The 20,326-nt window shown below is 42.6% G+C and overlaps 1 protein-coding gene across 2 annotated transcripts in view; it reads right to left on the bottom strand.

Annotated features, from left to right (window-relative positions):
* The window catches only part of ARHGEF10 (Rho guanine nucleotide exchange factor 10), a 1,326,864-nt gene that overhangs the window by 480,212 nt on the left and 826,326 nt on the right, over positions 1-20,326 (bottom strand). For both annotated transcript variants that reach the window (XM_069606090.1, XM_069606091.1), the window contains exons 23-24: positions 19,191-19,277; positions 15,629-15,843 (exon numbers count right to left, since the gene is read on the bottom strand). In XM_069606090.1, coding sequence (XP_069462191.1) covers positions 15,629-15,843; positions 19,191-19,277 — 302 coding nt within the window. The remainder of the gene's footprint in view (positions 1-15,628; positions 15,844-19,190; positions 19,278-20,326) is intronic.

Raw genomic sequence — 20,326 nt, 5'->3', positions numbered from 1 at the left:
GTGCCATTTCCACAATCTTAGACCTAACTCCTAAGAGAGGAAACAATGTATCACCCCTGAGAATGAAACCCTCTTTGATGAGAAGTTCGTCAAAAACATGTGTAATAGCATCGGGGATAACTCCTCTCTTTATATCCTTACTTTTCAACCCAGCTTCAAGTCTCTTTTTGACATTTATCATCTCAGCATCTGTTAACATAGCTTCATGAAACTCACTTTCCATCCCCACCTCTTGGTTTATACTCAACACTTGGTCCTCCTTATCCTCTTCATCATCTCCTTCATCTTCTAGCACATTTGTAAGCCTTGAAAGACAGTCAGCCGCCTTGTTTTTTAACACCTGGAAGATACTCTACCTCCCAATTGTATTCCTGTAAACCTGCAATCCATTTACGAATGCGGGATGAAACTTTATCCAAACCGTTTGACATAAGAATCTCTTTAAGGGGTTTGTGTTCTGATCTGACAGTAAACCTCACACCCCATAAAAAGGCAAGACATTTTCAATTGCCCACTTGATGGCTAAAGGCTCCTTTTCAATAGTGCAATAGTTCTTCTCAGCACTCCTTAAAACTCTTGAAACAAATGCAACAGTGCACTCACCATGTTCACTCTTTTGCAATAGAACCACACCTAAGCCATGATTGCTGTCATCTGTCATTAGAACACTATGTTTCCCTGGATCAACATTTCTCAGAGTGGGAGCTTTTGCTAAGGCCAATTTTGTTTCCTGAAATTCCTGCTCAGACTGTTCATTCCATAAAAACTTCACACCCTTCTTAACTAATCCTCTAATGTTGCTGGACTTGCTTGCCAAACCCAGAACAAACTTGGCATAATATTCAGCCATGCCAAGGAACGATACTATCTGATCCTTATTAGTAGGTCTAGGGAAGTTAACAATGTTATTGACCAAATTCATCTTGGGTCTAAAGCCTAAAGCAGAAATATCATGCCCCAAACACTGAATAGAAGATTGGCTGAACTTGCATTTATCCTTGCTCAAACCTGCATTCATAAAAACATCCAGAACTTTTCTCAATCGCAGATCGTGTTCTTTTTGATTCTCTCCATACAACAAAACATCATCCTGAAAGCATAGGACTCCTTCCATATCATGAAACAGATGATACATGATGTGCTGAAAAACAGACGCAGCTGGAACTAAACCAAAAGTCATGTGGCGGCATTGGAAGAGGCCTTCTGGTGTGATAAAAGCTGTAATAGTTCTTGAAGAAGGACGTAGAACAATTTGGTGATAAGCCGACTTCAAATCCAAGGTACCCATAACCTTTGATCCTTTGATCGTTCACAACATTGCAGTTATATTGGGAAGCGGTTGCCTGTCAAGTATCACAAAGCGATTCACCGACCAACACATAGCCTCAGTTTGCGTACAACCACTAAAGGAGAAACCGACTCAGAAGCCTCAATCCAATCAATCACACCTTGTTTTTCCATTGTTTGTAACTCTTCCTTTACGGCAGCCCTGAGTGCTAAAGGCACGGCTCTCACTTTCTGCACAATAGGAACAGAGCTGTTCTTCAACCTAATCTTATACATGAAACCACGTAACTTTCCCAACTCTTCACGAGATACTCTCTGTTGCCATATATCACTAATTCTCTGTAGAATAGACTGCCTCTTCGGCCAACCTATCTTTAAATCTCGTGTTGGCCCAAAACCAATCTTCTAAATCTATTTGCTTCCCTCCATATGCTACTGGTTTGATATCAACAATATTCAACACAACCCCTTTTTTGAACTTGAAGTCAAAAATATGTTTTTGGAAGCAATGTATATGTAGCTCTAGAATCAATCAACATGTCTATATCAATTCCTTCAATTTTAATGGTGGACATAGGTTTTTCCATTTCAGCATTGTCATCCCCAATCATGGCAGTGTCATCAATCATACAATCCACCAAACACATACATTCCTCCATATCATCGCATAATTCATCTATGCAATCAATATTCTCAAGCTTTGTCTTGCAATAAGATGTTAAATGTCCTCTTCAGTTACACATTTTGCACAAAACCTTAATGGCCGGGCATTTCTCACTACTTGCGAAGTGAAACAAACTGTCATAGCGAAAACCTCTTTTTCGATCTTCCTTTCTGTCATCATCCTCTTTGGTTTCTTTGTTTCTGCTAAATCTTTCTTTTTTTCCGTATTGTTTTTTTTTCCTCCATCCTTCTTGACTGTATTGTTGAGACCTCTATAACATCTGCAGTTCTCTTCACTTCTGATTCAGTTCTTTTCTCTAATTCCTTCACACATTTAATGGTGTGTTCTACTTCTTTCGCCACCTTAATCACTTCATCGATAAAGGGATAACCTTTGGACAATAAAGCTTCCCTCACTTTTTCATCAATACATTCCAACATGAACTAGTTTTGCAGTCTTTCGTTTAGAGTGCTGCTGAACTTACACGAGAGCGCCAAACCCCTGAGAGCTGTAATGTACTGCTCTACCGTTTCTCCATTTTGCTGTTTTCTCTTACAGAAGTGATATCTTTCTGAAATAATACTTACTGTCTTTTCATAATGTTTGTCAAGCATTCTGGTGTACTTGTCGTAGGCTGTGAGACCTACTGACTCATCTTCCGATAATGATCATACAAATCTTCAAATTGTTCTTGGCCGTAGTTCCCCAAACAGTGCATTAAAAGGCATTTTTTTCTTTACAATGAGAAATTCAAACCATGAGCTGCTAAAACATAATGCTCAAATCGTCTCTTCCGTCTTTTCCAAGGAATGACAGGCTCTCCTTGCACTTCCATGAAATAATTAGGAGGGGGGGGGGGGCACACCTGTATAGACATATTGAACAAAGACACTTTGTTCCTACCCTCTATTCTTTACCACCTTCTTTTTTTTATATTGATTGCTGGTCTACCTATAATAAGATATATCTTATTGATCTTACCGTAGTTGTTGACTTATAGTTATTGTTGTCTGTCACACTGTTTACTGATGATGCTGAAGTGATACTGTAGATTTGAATATTTTCCCTGCTTTTTTTTCTTTGTCTGTTTTGCCTTTGTTAGCACCTTTATTGCTAGCTGCTGGCACACACACTCATTATTTTCTCAATTGAAAGAGTGGGTTGATCGCACGGAGCTCAGGAGTTCCTCCATAGCTGTATCAGGCCACTGGTTTGTCGCAAGGCTGTGTTTACTCTGATTACCATGGTAACAAAGATGGTGGCACGCTAGGCTACGTTTGCAGGTCCGTTCTTCAAATGCGCACAGGCATGTGGCAACGGTTTGCACTGAGGAGCTCACTCCTAGCTCTACAGAGTGGGGCAGCTTGCACCTGTGGCCTCAGTTCTCTCGATCAGTTTAAAGATTTAATGATTTTGTAAACTCGGGCAGCGCTTCTCATGTGGCATACGAGTGTGGAATTGAATCTTCTGCAGAGAATGTGATCGCCATTTCCGAGGGGCACACAGAGGGTCACAACTTGTCACAACAGCAGTCTGGGTCCGAATCACACGGCGGGTGCTCGGTGGGGTACCCGATGTGTCCCTCGTCGCCAGTGAAATCATTCTTGGACTCTGGTAAGTAATAAAGAGTTAGTTATTATGAGCATTGCTCAAACCCCACCGGATACATACGTGGCTCCCTCATACCTGAAACAGAACTTGCATCTTTGTGCTTGTAAGTTCTATATTGCATTAAAGACTCCAACTATAATAAAATGGTGCACTCTCGTTCCTGAGTTCCCCTGGTCTGACACTTGGTAAGAACAGTGATATACCGAACCAATGATAGGTTGTTGAAAGATGGGGCGGTGACAAAGTAACAACACTAAAATGGCAGTTAGAACAGACAAACGGTTTTACAGGGCAAAAGCTGCCTCTTTATAAGAAAGGAATCCATAACTCTATCAACAAAAATCACACCAGCAGTAATGGCCAGCACTTAATCGATGCACACCATTTTATTTTATTTTATTTATGTATTTGTAACGCGCTGGTAGCACACAGGCATTGGGGCGCACATTAACACATTGGACATGACAGATAAGAACGGGACAAGCCCTGACCTGAAGGTGAGAGAGAGAGGAAGAGTTTTCTTCTCCTATAAAAATGTTTTTAGGGACTGTCAGAAAGCAGAAGGGTTCTGCTCTTGTCTAATACTCAGTGGAAACGAGTCCCAGGTGTTTGCCACACAGATAGGAAAGGAACTGCTCAGTACTTTCTTGCATTTAACTCCTCCACATTTAACCAGAACTAGATCCGAGGAGTGAAGGGTTCTGGCCAGGGTATTGCAAGATACTAGAGATTTGAGATAAACAGAGGCCTGGCCCTAAAGGCACCTGTGGACTAGCATAGCCATCTACAAATGGATTTGTGCACGAACCGGAAGCCAATGAAGATCCTTCCTGTAATCGGAGATATGCTCTCTCCTCTGTATTCCCATAATATTGCACACTGCATTATTCTGGATGACCTGACATTTTTAAATGCATGACTTATTGGCTCAGATCAACAGCACATTACAATAGTCAAGAAGAGAGAGAATAGTAGCCCTCGTTATTGTGGCACAGTTGTTCTCAGAGAAAAAGGGGCAGATGTTACATAGAAGCCTGAGATGGTAGGCACAGGTCTCGGCCATTTCTGTAACTTGAGTCTCAGCGCGTAGTACGGGTTCTAAATAGACGCCAAGTGTTTTGACCTTGTTGAGAACAAGGATCTCATCGTTCTCAATCTTAAATCTGTGATAATCTGAATGTAATTTAGATCTTGCTTGACTATATCTGAAAATCAAAAGCTCTGTTTTATTCCCATTCAGACAGAGCCAGTTGTTTGCCATCCATCATTCTACCAGGTGATATATGTCTTCGATAATGGCCTTGTCAGACTCATAATTATTACTAAGTTGTGTGTCGTCGATGTGGTTAGTACTGAAAATCCCTTTTTCCTCTAGTAGTATACAAAGAGGTTTGATGTGGACATTAAAGGGGTTCGGAGACATGTATGCTCCCTGGGGGACGCCACAGATCATGGGTTCTGGTAATGACAAGGAGTCACACCAACAAATGTTGGATTGGCAATAGGACAAAAAGGATTCAATGCAGAGGAAGTGAGACCAGTTAAAGTGTTCTTGAGTGTATGTTCACCTACTAATTTAAGGACTCAAAACCATTTTCCAAAACTATAAAAACATGTTTTTACAAAACCGCATTTACTAAATGACTGCAAGAAATAAGAAAAATTGAATGTATACTATTTGTAGAATACTGTTTTGTCAGTATGTACTATTTAGCAAACGTTATTATGAAACTTCAGATAATGGCGCTCCGGTGCGGAGGGCTGACAGACGAGCACTGGGCTTGTGCAGTGGTGGATGCCCACCAGCAGTAGTGGGAAATCCTGCATCAGAAGCCTGTTCTCCCTTCAATGGCAGCTGAGTGATATGGTGCACTTTATGGCCCGGATGTAGGGACCCGGGTTTGATAAAAGGGTAAGAAGCCACAGCTCGACCACTCACAATAGCCCATCTCCCTGGGGCTGGTGCCCTGATCGTCTAGTGCTTCACTTCTAGACACGGTATGGTGCAGCGACTGGGAAGAGTCAACAAAGAGCATCTGTCCATGTTGCAAGTGAGATGAAGGGGATGAGGGGGAGGTCAGTGGAAGGTGATTCCCCCTCAGGCGCTGATCATTTGCAGTGGGCCCCTGAAGTGGAAGGTGGCTACACTTCACAGCAGAGTCATATTTAAGCCTCACATGCACCACACAATAGCACTTGCAGGGAACACACAATACAGGCAAGGGTGATACAAGAGTGGGATGCTATAGTCAAGGGAGTCTTGCTTCTGCTTTCCATAACCTTCATGGCTAAAGGAAATAAGAAACAATCCCAATTGCCTTTTACTCAAAAATCTCGTTCAGCCGTCATGGGGTCAAGAAAGTAGCCGGCACAAACCTCTGAAACAGTGCATAAGGAGAAAGGGATTTTGCCCCCAAAAAGATCTTATTGCTGAGCATGAGGTTGCAGCTGAGGCTTTATCTCCTGAATTGTCCCTGATCCTGGTGGAGATGAAAACATTATTCCGTTCAGTGAATCATAAACTGGTCAAGCTTAAGGCTTCACTGTACTGCAAAAAGTACAGACCAGATTCAAAAATAAAAGCAAAAGGTTTGGGGGTTCCATAAAGATGGAAGGAAAGGTGCAGTAAAGAGAAATATTTCCTAACATTTAACACTGCATAAGTGTGCTGCTGTGAAGATTCAGGTGCTGTTTATCTTGTGTTGACCATTTTCCTCCACATTGCTTTGTTTTCATCTTCCTTCTCTCGCTTTCCACGCTGTTGGCCTGCAGCTTCATGTCTGGGTCGCGCTCGTTTCTGTAGAGTCTTCAATGCAGATGACATGTTTCATGGGCGCAGATCTGACACTTTCACAAGACATCAACTCTGTTTCTTAATCATGCTATCTTCACAATTTCATTCTCTGAAGCATCTGCCGCTTAGAGGATCACCTTGCCTCCGGAAGGCCCTCAAGACCTGGCTTTTCCCCACTGAGCCCCGCCAAACCCATCCCATCCACTCAGGTTATTTAACCCCCTGCCAGATAGGTTGGGGCATCATTGAGTCCCTTGAAGAATGTACTGAGCATTGCAGAGAAAGGACTCCAACAGACCGCAGGACAGGATCCGCATCACGTCAACGAAACAAGAAACCAACCAGAATGCAGATAGCACCAGACATGGCCACCCACCCGCACACATTTGTAATCATACGTTACTTGAAGACACATCGCACAACAACTGTGCCATTACAATGCAGCTAAGTCCCATGGTCAAAATTCGGTCTAGCTGGATATATAATCAGTCTCTTGGACATGCATACTCTGCCAAGAACATCACAGCGCAATTCATAAGCCAGCTCGACATGGGTCGGACTTGGCCACCCCTACTTACCTTCCTATTGGCTAACATACACATTCTAAACACCTCTGACAAACCTCCCATACCACAGACTTCAGTCCCCTGAGGGAATCCACCTACAGTGCTTTGAGGCCATACCAATGAGAATAGGTGTTATACAAATGACATATTGCATTACATTACAGAATACACGCTGAAAATTGTATTGGCACCTTGGAGGATGAGGTCACTGCACTTTCTCCATGAACCAGCTATTAAAAGCAGATGGGAAAGCAGTAAAATCGAACAATGAGGACTTGGGGGTGAGGTCTTGTGGTAATAATATATGTGTTGTGGGCCTGGCATAATCTGCTACAATGGCAAATATGAAGCCCTTTATGGAATTCTTAATCAAGAATATCCTGCACGACCCCTCGTGTACACTCAATTAGTGCTTGAAAAAGCACATTGTTCCATCACACCTACTCCCAAACTGGGTCAGTATCGAAGACCTTGGACATGATCCTTCGAAAAAAGCACGAGAACTGGGAGAGTAACACTACCAAGCCTTGAGGATCTCCTTCTATTGTGATTTTATGGTAGGTACCCAAAAAGCCAGGTACACATAACAAAGACGAAGGGACAAAGGTAACAAATATGCCATGCTCTCTCCCTCAAGACTCCGGGTAATTCATGGTAATAAAACCCACTTCTTACTAACTACGGAGGAAAAACTTATCGTCATCCTCAGGTGAGAGCAATGCATAAGATAACATACTTACCTGCCCAGTGTTCAGTTCACAGGTAATTCATTCATTTCAACATGGATGTAATGTTACTGACTATATTTTAAAGCTGTTGCATATGACAGGATCCTGGTGACATGATTCCTAGCTGCCATCTGGACGTGCGTTGAATGCCCTGGCGCTCCTGGGTTGTGGCCCACAGGTTATGGTTGGGAAGGTTGTTCTTGATTGTTTTTTCATAAATGTTGGAGTCATAAGTGGGGACATTGCACTGCTGGTTTTGGGGTTGCAGTAAGGGTGGATAGAGGGGGAGTTTTAATTCAACAATATATTACAAAAATGAATCACAGCCCTCTCTCGACAATTGCTAAATACGTTACTATCAATTGTACCGACGTGATCCATGTAAGCACAATAATGAAGGAAACTGGAAAAGGCAGAAGCCAATGGGTGGGGTATATTTCCCAGATAAGATGGAATGTTAGGGGATTGAATAAAACCATTAAAGCTAGAAAGTTCCAAGCATATTGCGAAAGACAGGGGACAAAATAATAATGTTGCAGAAATCGTATCACGAGGGGCGAGAGTAACTTGTCATTTGCAAATGCTTGTGGCTCTAAGCAGTTCTAGACATCATACTCCTCCAACTCCTTAAGGTGTCTGCTACAGAAATTAATCAGGCTGTGCGATATGCAAAAGTATCAGGGGTATTGGTAAACACAAAGCTAACACTTGTTAATATATGCGTCCCAACACAGATTAACCAAGATTAATCAAGGTTTTTCTCTGCATTAGCAGATAAATGCTTGGAATACATTGACACCGAACTAGTATGGGCTGGGGATTTCAATACAATATTGGACGTAGTCACCGACAGGTCAGGCGATAAATCAAGGGGACTTACCTCAGCCGCACACGAAATCCATAAATCTATGTCCTTCCTTCAGCTAGTCGACCATGAGACACACAGGTCCTCCTGCTATTCGTCACTCCACGATATGTACTCAAGGATTGACTTGATACTCACCACAACTCACATGCTGCATGCCACAATGAGCTGTATATAACTCCACAGGGCATTTTCGGATCACTCCCCAGTAAAGTGGACTCTTTTGATCCCTGGTATCACTCTTTGATGCTCTCCTTGGTATAGCATTTAAAGCATACTTAAAAACAGCATTATCATTTTTTTTAAGAAACCTATATGGGTACTGTAGCCCTAGTGGTCACAATGAGGCAATCATTCAAAGTCTACATTAGGGGCATATGTATTGGCCTGGAAAACGGAATACTGAAAAATATTCAGAGGTCATAAACAAACTTAGAGACAGACATTAAAATAACTGAACAGGAGCTGGATAGTACTGATAATAAAATACTTCACCACCCCATGAAAACTATACTTGACCAATTCTGTGCTGCAGCTGAAAGAGAGATAACATTTCTCGCTAAACCTGTAGTGGCCCGTAAATACAGTGAGAGTGAAAGACCTGGCCGGGCTCTAGTGTGGCTGACAAGAGGCCATTGAAGAACTACTGACATTTAAACTACAAGGGGCACCTCTGGAAAAACAATAGCGCACCCTAACGGTGTACTAGGAGTATTTCATTACTACTATGTATAAGGCAGGATGGTATCAAACAGTAAGACCGACACAAGTGATCACAGTTCAAGGGTATTTATTGAACTTCAATTGGGTTTTCAAAAGGCCTATCTAATCCTAAATCTAAATATGGGAGCAAGCTACAACTAGCAAATAATAATAGCGCAGTCCTAGTGGTGTCTTGTCAAAATAAAGGGGCCTATACTAATAAACCTATTGCCAATCCTTACTTCTAAATGCAAAAAGTGTGGGAAACAATGTTATGCAAAAGAAAAGTGTTCAAGAACTGGCCTTCCTTTCCCATGTTTTCAGCACGGGACACGGCGGCACACTCGAGCTTAACACAGTCTCTGGCTTCTCTAGCACGAAGATGCAGTTCAAATCTCAGTATCAGGGCCTGTTATGTCAAAGTCTCTTTGCCATTCAAAGTCTCTTACTTCAGAGGGCCTGATGCGGCAAACAAACATTAAAAAGTTCCTTTCTCCTCAGGATTCTCAAGAATAACTTCTTGGGTGACTTTTGATCCACCCCAGGCCCCCCTCCGCCGGCCTCAGACCCACTTTAACACAAAGCTTCAATTGATCTCCCTCCCAAACGTTCTCTATTTCATCGAAGTCGAAGACTTTCGACTATGCGTGGGATTTGACTTGACCCGTCGCAGGACCACTTCCATTCACCTTTATTCGTTTGATTGCCCTCTGTCGAGCTCGGACCAAATCCATCTACTTGTATCACTTCTCAGCTCGGTACCTTGCAGAGACCTTCGATTGAGCGCCCACGTGGTGCCGGACCACTCTGTCAAAGGTATTGTAGCTTGCTTTAAAGTTCAATCACTCATAAGCAATTTAACTTCATTCGTGTCTCTTATCACACGTGTTTTAACAATGTCTGATCCAGCGATCGCCATACAATGTTGCTGCTTGCAACCTTGGCTTCAACACAGACCGGTCTTGTATCGGTCTCACCAACTCACCGACTGTGTTGATTTCACTGACGCTGCTTTTTTCTTGGAGCCAGGGACAGTACCACGGCAGCTGGTGCTTCTTCCCGCCTTGGTTACTGACGGGGAAGGAACACGGGTACCTCTGACACACAATGCAGTATTCTTCAGCCTGGTTTCCTGGTCTTACGCTTTCTTTCGAGATTTCGTGGAAGTAACAGGTCCTTGTCGAAAAGGCCAAGGGAACTTCCCTCCTTTCGACCCCCTTCTGTTTCGCAGTCTTTCTCCCCTGGTTAAACTGCCATCTTGGTACTGCTGTTTCCTCGCCCAGAGTGTGCTGTCGTGCTCAGCCTTTTATCCATGTAAGGAAGTGTAATGGAAGTCAGGTGGGAGTGATTGTCGGTAATTGCCTGACCTCACCTGACCATAGTATTGGGACATGTCTGGTACACGGCTCGGGTGTTAGTCTGTTTTCCCTTAGAGCGGGCCGCCAGTGAGAAAGTGTTTGTGTTGTAAAAGGGGGGTACAGTTTCTAAATATCCTACTGAGTAGGATGGGGTGAAGATGTTACAGGGAAGGGGATATCGCACCTCACCATCCAGTATACCACTACCACTCCCCAAATACCCCTCACCCAGGCGATTCTCCTGTACTGGTCCACCCCCTAGGAATTGGATCCAAAAGTGATGGCTGTGTCCTGGCCACCTGGATGATAGATCCCCGGGGACTAGTGGGTGAGACACCTTCTGGTTCCTCACATATGACAACATACACAAAACGTCCCCATCGGAGATGTGCTTTAGCACTGTGAAGAGTCTGTTTGTGCTAATGGAGTTACAATAATGATCTCAAAACAAATAATCGGACAGACTCAAAGAATATGGCAAAGTATTACTTTATTGTCAATTTAATAAAGTAGGGAGCCCTGACAAACATCGGACTGATGCATGTACATTCACATAGCAGCTTGATTACATGGAGGTCTTATACCCCAATATGCACCATCTATGATGTCATTCTAGGTGTCAAAATACAAAACCTACTAAGGGAAGGGATTGGTTAAGCAAACTTATCTACTTATAGAACATATAAGGTTAGTACATCATTGGCTACCCCTTATCTGTAGGGCATGCCTTGAACTACTTCTAAATACGTATAGTACTGATTATAGCAGACAAAACAACAGTGGATTGGTCTATGCTATATTGCATGTTAAATTGTCCCTCAACTGCAGTGACTGGCTGGCATATTATCCCAACCTTGGATTTTTGGCTCTTTAGCAGCACTTATGTGAAATGAAACTGTGGTGTTTGAATCCCATCAGACTACACCCCGGTTTCCCAATTAGCCCAGCAAATCTCATTGGTAGGCCATCATCCAAAGTCTTCCGTTTGTAGTTGACCTTTCTTGCCTGTTCATTGTCCTGGAACATTTAAAGTAGTGTGAGCACACCACTATGTTAGCTTGAGGCTCTAATGTATAGCCTCTTGTTTTCAACTTCTGAGTCACATGTGAAGAGACCACTAATTTATCCATTTCAGCGTTTTATTTACTGCCATTCCATTTAATTATGCAGGGTGCTGTTGCTCGTCTTGGCAGTCTAAAGACTTGCTCACTCTATCTCATATGAACTTTGTATACTTTTAATTTACCAACAGTTTGGCTCTCTCAGATGTTTTCTTCTTCTTTCATCTATGAAGAATGTCCAACATTTAGAGTTTATCCATGTACTCCCTTTGTGCACAGTGCTTATCCCTCAAAATAGCATCCTTAACTCTGGGCCAACCTGGACTCATCGTCGGGTCTGCACACAGAGCTGTTTTTCCGCGTCTCCTGATTCTACAGCCTCACCTGTCTCTGAGGTAGCTTGGTTAAGTTTAACGTGAGCTAGCGTCCATTTTCCCATAATGGCTGTCCTTTCCACATTATATATTTCTCTGTAGCAAGCTTCTATACGTTGTCTTTCAACCTTGTACTACTGCGTATTTACAGTTATTGGTCAGTAAGTTACTTCATCTTCTTTAGGTCCATGATTACTTTAGCTTTAGGTTCATGTTACTCTTAGTGCTTCAGTTACATAGTTACTTTTAAGTATTTTCATATCGTTTCAGCATAGGTTCTTATATCTTCTTTATGACATCACTTTGTCCTCAGCAGATTTCACTTTAACTTCCATCCATAATATCCATTGATGCCTTCTGACATCTTGGCAGGCAACATCCTTCCATGTAGCATTCTTCCATGCAAGATCCTTCCACACTTTCAGTGTGTGGGTGTATTCTGCATGGCTGTCTGAGTGAATAAGGTCTCTCATACACTCGATGCGGTATGGGAACAATGCAGGGGGTCCCATTTATTGCTCTTCTGCTACTGCTCCAGTATGACGGCCGTGAGGGGGTGGGAACTGGTGAGACAGCGTGTTAGTATCTAGAAAACTATTGTCCACCTAAATTAAACCGTGAAGCCAAAACCTTAATTTATGTACCCGTTTCCTTCACTGAAATTCTTGAAGCCATGAATGCAAAATCCCCCGGGAGTGATAGCCTAAAAACAAACATTTTATAAGGAATTCACAACAGAGCTAGAACCGCAACCTCTGAAGGTATGGGAGGAGACATTACACAAGGGCCACCTCCCTGGTACCAAAAATGAAGCCTGTATTACAGTGCTTCTAAAATCAAACAAAGAACCTGAAACCTGCGCCTCATACATGCTTATATCATTGGTGAACCTGGATACTAAAATCCTTGTGAAAATATTAGCTGAACGCCTTCTCAAATCAGTGGCCCCATGATTCATTTGGATCAGTCAAAGTTTCTTCGAGGTGGATCTACAGCCTTTATTTTGCACAGACGTTTGAAATACTGCAACATTTTTGCACATCGAGAAGGCATTGGATTCCTTATCATGACTATACTTGTTTCAGGTGCTTAAGAAAATAGGCATATCTGGGTACTTCAGACATTGGAAAAACCTGCTGTATGCATGTCCGATAACAAAAATGTATGCCTTGGGGAGGCACTCTGCTGGCTTTTGTCTATATGGGGGAAAGTGGCAGGGGTGCATCATTTTCCCCATCCTCTTTGCAGTGGCTATGGAGCCTCTTGCCACTAGGACCATGCGTCTTCATGTCAATAGGGGACTAGCACTAGTCGTCCGTAGAGAGATAATTTCTCTCTACGCAGACAATGTATTCCTTCACTTCAAAAATCCATCATGGAACTTTTTACCCCTCACACAGGAAATAATACAATTTGGGGATTTCCCTGGGGTCTGAGTTAATTAGACAAAGTCCATACTTGTTCATTAAACGCAGCAACCTCTAAACGTGATGATATATGGCATTCGCACCGGGGAAGGGCGCTTAGCCAATCAGGTGGCTGGAAGAGCAGGCGAGAATACAGTGTGTACTGCCTGCTCTTGCCAGCCATCTGAGGCCCATCCCCGGGTGGCGCCACCTTGATTGTTGGGAAGTAACAGGGAACCTCTCCCTGTAGCCTCCCTATATTCCCACCCACTCCCCTCCCCTCCTGCCCTACCCCCAATTACATTAAATCCCCCACCCCACAGTTACCTGCTGGACCAGAGCTTTGTGCTCCGGTTCCGGCACTCCTCCTGCCCGCGGCCATGGAAATTGAAAATGGACTAAGTCACTTTTCCTTTGGCTGTGGACATCTCTATTTTCTATTCCTCGGAAGGGTGCGCTTGCGCAATAGCGTGCAGCCCATCTCCGAGAAGAAAAATATAACTATTTGCACCCCAGGCAAACCACAGGGTGGGAATAACTATCATACCTGAGCCGGGGGGGCATACATGGCCGGTAATGGCCCAGATCCCTTGCGAAGCCTTTTCTTTCCTCGGGCCTGCCTAGAGTCGGGCTGCCTGGCCGTTACCAGCCATGTACATCTCCTGGCTGGGGTGTGATTGCAACAATACAGATGGGAACAGGACAGAGAGCATTCTTAACTGCTGATGGAGAATCACTTTAAGGGTCAGATCTCTTAGCGGCTAAGGGAGATAAGTGGTTAACTCTTCCCTTGTCTCTATATGGCAGCATAGTGCTGGCCAAAATGCTTATCCTTCCAAAATGTCTTTATTATTTCCAGAACAAATTACAATTCACATTGATACCCTTACTCTGGTCCCCCAAAAGCCCATGTATTAGAAGGGCGATTATGGTCTGTCCATATAATCAAGGGGGAATAGAGTCACTGGACATCAATTTTCACATTCTGGAGGCCAGGCTCTCTAACGCTCCTTAATGTACATATAGAAAGGACCTCAGAACGGCAATTCCCATTGCAATTCCTTTTTATATCAGAATATCGAATATGCACATGTAAATTTGACCCTGTTCGGTGCATGCTTGGAGGAGACTACATAAAAGACTCCAGATACTGCGTCCCCAAGTACTGAATCTCTCTCTATAGAATCTGTAGGAACTAAAGCTAACCTCTGACAGGTGGATTAAGGAAGCTTGGAGCAAACTGGGAATACAATATATAGGAGACTTGTTCCCAGAGGATGAATACTTTACAAAGGAACAATTTGGTGCTAAGGTCGGAAGACATTTTACTCCAATGTTCCAATATATCAGATTGCATGAGGCATTGCAGGCTTGGAACCCAGAGTTCCCTAAAGAACCCAAAGTCTCCCCATCCTAAAATGTATCACCTTATTGATTAGTTGCAAACATCTGTTGACCACATTATACAGACTAACCCAGGACAGATCCCCTTCATGGATCCCTGAGGCTATGCTCAAGTGGGAAAGAGATACTGGGATTGTAGATGATCATGAGTGGGGGAAATTATGCAACAATACCCGTAGAGTTTCTCTCAATTCTAAGCATGAGATGGTTCAATTAAAATACTCCATCAAGTGTATATTTACCCCAGGCCACGTATAAAATATGATGCCTTTTGTATGGGGAGTGTCTGAAATGCCATGATACTAATGTTGCATTCTTTCATTTGATTCGACGTGTAAGAACCTACAGGGTTTCTGGTCTGTAATGTTATTTCTGACCTCCAAAATCCTTGAAACGAATATACCACAAGATCCTCTGGTCTGGTTTCCCAGAAAGGAATTTTAGTCTCACTTTGGGATCTAAGAAACTTCTGTCTTTGCTATTTCTCCTTGCCAAGTGCTGTATTTTTAAGACGTCGACACATGCATCGGCATCTACTGAATCTGATTGAATGAGAGACGCAACGTGGTGCTCAGATGTGGAAACGACCCTCTGCAAGATCAAGCCAGAGACCCCATGATATATGGTCACCGTTCAGACCCGGGCAGGCCTTGAACCGGTGCCCCCCTAAACATGTTGCTTCCCTATGTAATCCAGAAAGCTTATTGTCGATGAAATGCAAAGTATTTTGTTGATGATAGCTATGTGCTGTGATTTGGTGTCTATAAATAAAGATTTGTTTTAAATGACTTCCACAGAGAACCATTACCTGCCCTCCTCCATTCCCAGGCATATAGTGGACACATCTGAAGTTTTGGGATTTTCGTTCTCCGTCGCCTCATGTATCTCCTCTTTCCATTCCTCGGGAATGTACACCATGCAGAGGATCCGCGACTCCACGTTGAAGCATTCAATGACCTTGGAAGAGCAGTTCTGCAATGACACTATGGCGATCTGTCCCATCTGGTTAGTGCAGCTGCCAATCTGAAAAGCAGAAGAAAATGAAGGAATGTGAGATTGTCTGCGAATATCCTACAATAACTTGCGAGGTCTAAAGTAAAACCCCTGCACAGAAGATATGCATTTAGTCTCTTACACTTGTTCCTAGCACAATGGTATTACAGTCAAACAAACATAACGAAAATGAAATATGGGGGGGAGGGGTAGAGAGCAGCGCGAGTTACCTGATGTGCACACATGTTGTGCAATGTGTGTGGGAGTTATTCAGGGAAATACTTACTTGTAAAACGTGCTTGTTCTGATTGCTACCTGCATGCTGTCTGCAAATGGCCTCCACTTGGGGGATATTATAACAATAATTAGTATTTAATACCCAGAGGTTTCTAAGCACGGAGCAGGGGATCGAACATGTGTTGCACCGCGTCGTCTTGCTTCCAAGGAAAGCGCGTTCCCCCTGACCTATTCTCCCGAGACTAGATAACTAGTAAAAGTAAGTGTGCCTTCCTGCATTAACCACCCAGATGATTCTCTCTCTTTAAACAGAATATGATAAGTGTCCTTAAAGGAATTATGTCATAGCCATGCATCGACTGCAAAGAGTCACACTATCCTATGTGTGAATCAATTAAAGGTTTCTGTATGTTCATTTATTAAAAGCAGATTGAGTTCTTTATTGGCATGGGTAGCGAAAAACATCTATGTTCACCAGACAGCAGGTTTACACTCATGTTGGCTACCGAAGAGCATTGTTTACTCATTTATTTCAGTTCTCTACTCTGTTAGATCAACACATTTATCATTGAGACCTCAATGGCGAAAGGCACTATACAAATGCCCAGTAACTTAACACAGCAAATCCCCAACACATTACTGACCAGCCTCCTTCCAGCATTTACTGGCAGTGAACTCGACCTCGCTTTAAAAAACGTTCTTCAAATTTCATGACTCTGTAAAAGGTCTCGGCGTCTGATACAAAATGATAACTGAGTGCAAGTAGTGAGGTATTATTTAGTACAAATGTTCTGCCAGTGCCCACTGCTAGGGAAATCTGTGGGCTAAATAGTTCATAAGTACATTTTCCAGGATATCTCATATTCTATGCCTGCCTCCTCCCTGTCTCATATTCTATGCCTGCCTCCACCCCATTCTCATATTCTATGCCCGTCTCCTCCCCAGTCTAATTCCTTGCTGCTCAGTGTTGGCTGTCCTTCCGAGTTAGCATTCAATTTCGATATTTATGTATACTTTTTAGCCGTGTGCCTTCTTATCTTTCACTTTACTCTCCCAGTCTCCCTCTTCACTCCTCCTCCTCACTTTTCTTTTTGGTTCTCCCATGTCCCCCTTCTCTTCAGTCCCGCGTTCATGCTTTTTCTTTTCTAATCTCTAAACCCTGCAATGCTCCCCCTCTCTCTCTTTACAGTCATCCCCCAAAGTTGCTTCTTTCTGCTCTTTTCTGAAAGCAACTCTCCTAGCAATTCCACACTTTCAAAAATATAGTATTATGTTGTTTCCTTTAATTCTTCATGTTTGGAGTAACCTGATTGGCTAATGTAACTTTTTTAAAACATTTTTTATTGTATATTAGCCAAAACCAATCATGACTTTTTACACACATATCGAACAAAAACAACTTCACACAAATAGTATAACATTGAGATATTAAAATTCTTGAGAAATGTATCAGTTCATATATAACAATTAAACATGTAAGACAATTAAATAAGAACAGCTAATCATTCCAAAGAAAACAAATTATAAACACTCTACCTAAGTCAGCTAAAAACCTCAAAACCAAAACCTTTTTTTTTCCTTTTCCATGTTTCATGACCTCTTTTCATGACCATCTAACATTCGATAGTCTAATGAGATTCAACTCTTATTAGTGAGTTTTAAAACCCTAAGAATGTTTACAATTTCTGTAGTTAGAAACACTTCATTACCTGAAATGAGTTTCATAGAACATGAGGGATTCAAAGAAGTCGATATTATGGACAAATCTTCTTAGTCTTTGGACCTTTAAGGCCCAGGTCCCTGGGCAGCCAATCAGCACATGCTGAATTGAATGCTTTAATTTCAGATCACATTCCTAGCAGATGTCCCTAGGGAAGGCTTCCCTGTCTCTCACGTGTTGAATTTCTAGAGTTGGAAGAATGTTGAGTCTTAGTCTGAGGAATTCAGCCCTCACAATAGGATCCAGGGACCTCCTCAAATAAGTAGGCAGAAAGGATCTGGGTTTATCAAACTCCAAGAGGGAGGAAGAATGCTTTAATGCTCTCATTCTCTCAATCGTTCTGATCCAAACACCTCTTTTTAAACTCTCTTTAGATTTTAACGTATTATGCATCAAGGTATCTACATCAGAATCTACTGTAAATAGAATCTCAGATGATCTATCCCTTAGTGCATTTAAAAAACCATGATCTCCCTTCTGAAGCTGAGTTGCCATGTCTTCATAGAGAGATAAAGGTGGAGGCTCGAGGATCAGTCTGTATGCAGAGATCCATCTCCATTCCACAATTTAGATTCCAGTTTGTCCCAATCGATGAGAAAGCTCTGGATACTACATTCTAGCCCAATTAAGAGGGAAGGGACAGTTTTTTCGCGGTAGTATTTTATAAGTGGAAGGATAGAGAATCTACAGAATTTATTATGGAGTTTAATCATCTGGGACCCTAGGTTCAGAATCTTAGTGTCCAGATTGTGGAGAAATGATCTTTTAGTTGGATACGCACTTATCCAATTACGGAATCTCGTTTAGAATCGGCATGACTTGGTTATCCAACTGCCAAGAAAAGGATTTTATCCTCTTCTGAGGTCTTTTAAAGATTACGATACTGGATTTAAGTGGATTTATCGTTAGTTGGTTTAATTTTACATAGTCTGCATAGTCTGCAAGAGAGTTAAGAAGACGTGGAAGCCCGACTTGCATATAATCCAGTATGGCAATATCGTCTGCATAAGCTAGCCACAATATTTTTGTAATTCCCAATTTAGGACTGGCCAAAAGTAACAAGTTAAAAAGGAAAGGGGCAATTAAGCAACCCTGATGCACACCTCTATTTATCTTGATTTTTTTAGATAGATCCCCAGATTTGATAGTCTGGCGTGAAGAGTAGAATTAATATGAAGTTCGATCCGGATTGCCAGCAAATTATCATTGTCTAATGTAACTGACCAAAGTGCTATTCTTCAATCAATTCTGAGGTGCCCTACTGCTATAAATGCTAGACGCTTAGTGGACACGCTGAAAATAGCAAGGAGTAGGCAGACACTTGACTCGCAGCGATACAAGCAAAAACAATAGCATCTTCTTATCACAGCAATTCTGGTAAAATAAAATGTGTATAAAGGCATATAAAGATTGAACTTACCCAAAGAAAACCATGGTCCAAGGAAAGAGACGCAGGTTTATCTTCTTTACGGAGGTAAGGTTCTGGGTTATATACAGCACATTCAACCTGAAACATATGCAATAACACTTGGTTAACATACATGAAGAAGTGATTATGTAAATAATATTTAGCAGACTGGCTCTTAATTTTACCTATTGCCATTTTCTAGCAATACCTTCCTACCTAAACCAAATCACATGTTAAAACTGTACAAATAGCACTACTCGTTGGCCCATTTGAAGAGCTTTTTTGGATCCTCCACAATCGATACAGAAATGTATACAGAATAACTGGATACTTTGGATATTTGCAGGGGGATGACAACCAAGAAGATAACAAAGAAGGCAAGTAACACTCCTGCATGAATGCCCACAATACATACAAGGTAAATGCCCTCTGCCTCCCACTGCCTTGCTACAAAAGGATGCAATACATTGGCAGGTTATGTTGCCGATAAATGAAACATTATGAAATTATACGGCTGAACAGACAGTGAAGGTGAGGGGTTTACCCCCTTACCTGAATGTCACATTGCCAGATTGACTGAATAGGTCAAATCTCTACATGGTAGTACAAATTAACTGCTCTATACATGCACCATGGGCTGACACAATTAGCTGAAAGAAAGGGATGGCTTCGGGTGGCCAGCAAGGGGCAGCAGGATTGCGGGGCACCATGAAAATGTAAGCCAGAAGGGTAACGAGGGCGGGGGGTACTGAAACAGTGAGAGTGGCTAGCAACTATGGGCAGAGAGCTGCAGCGAGAGTGCATGTGTGGGTCTGAAGAGGGAGGGAATACAGGAGAACCCCCATTAAGAGGTGGAAAACGCTTGGCAGTCGGCCCCATGAGGAGTGGCCATGCTGGTATGAACTACACTTTGCATGGAGGAGAGTGGAAAGAAACCATACAGTGGTGGGAGTGAGGGGGAAATTCTCCCCATTGAACATAGCTATACAGACAGTGTGACAGATTTCCGTCAGCTATGGTGGGGCAAAGACACCCCAAATCGAACAATAGGATGTGAAGTGTGGCAACTATGTATGAATGCCGTTTTCGGTCACAGGGATTCAGACAAGATTCTCACGCTGCAAAATTGGGATCCATGTGTGAGCCAC

This window comes from Ambystoma mexicanum, chromosome 4p, assembly GCF_040938575.1.
Source record: "Ambystoma mexicanum isolate Mex_15411 chromosome 4p, UKY_AmexF1_1, whole genome shotgun sequence".
Lineage (NCBI taxonomy): Eukaryota > Metazoa > Chordata > Amphibia > Caudata > Ambystomatidae > Ambystoma > Ambystoma mexicanum.
The sequence above is the reverse complement of the archived record's forward strand: the minus strand, read 5'-3'. Positions and strand labels throughout refer to the sequence as shown.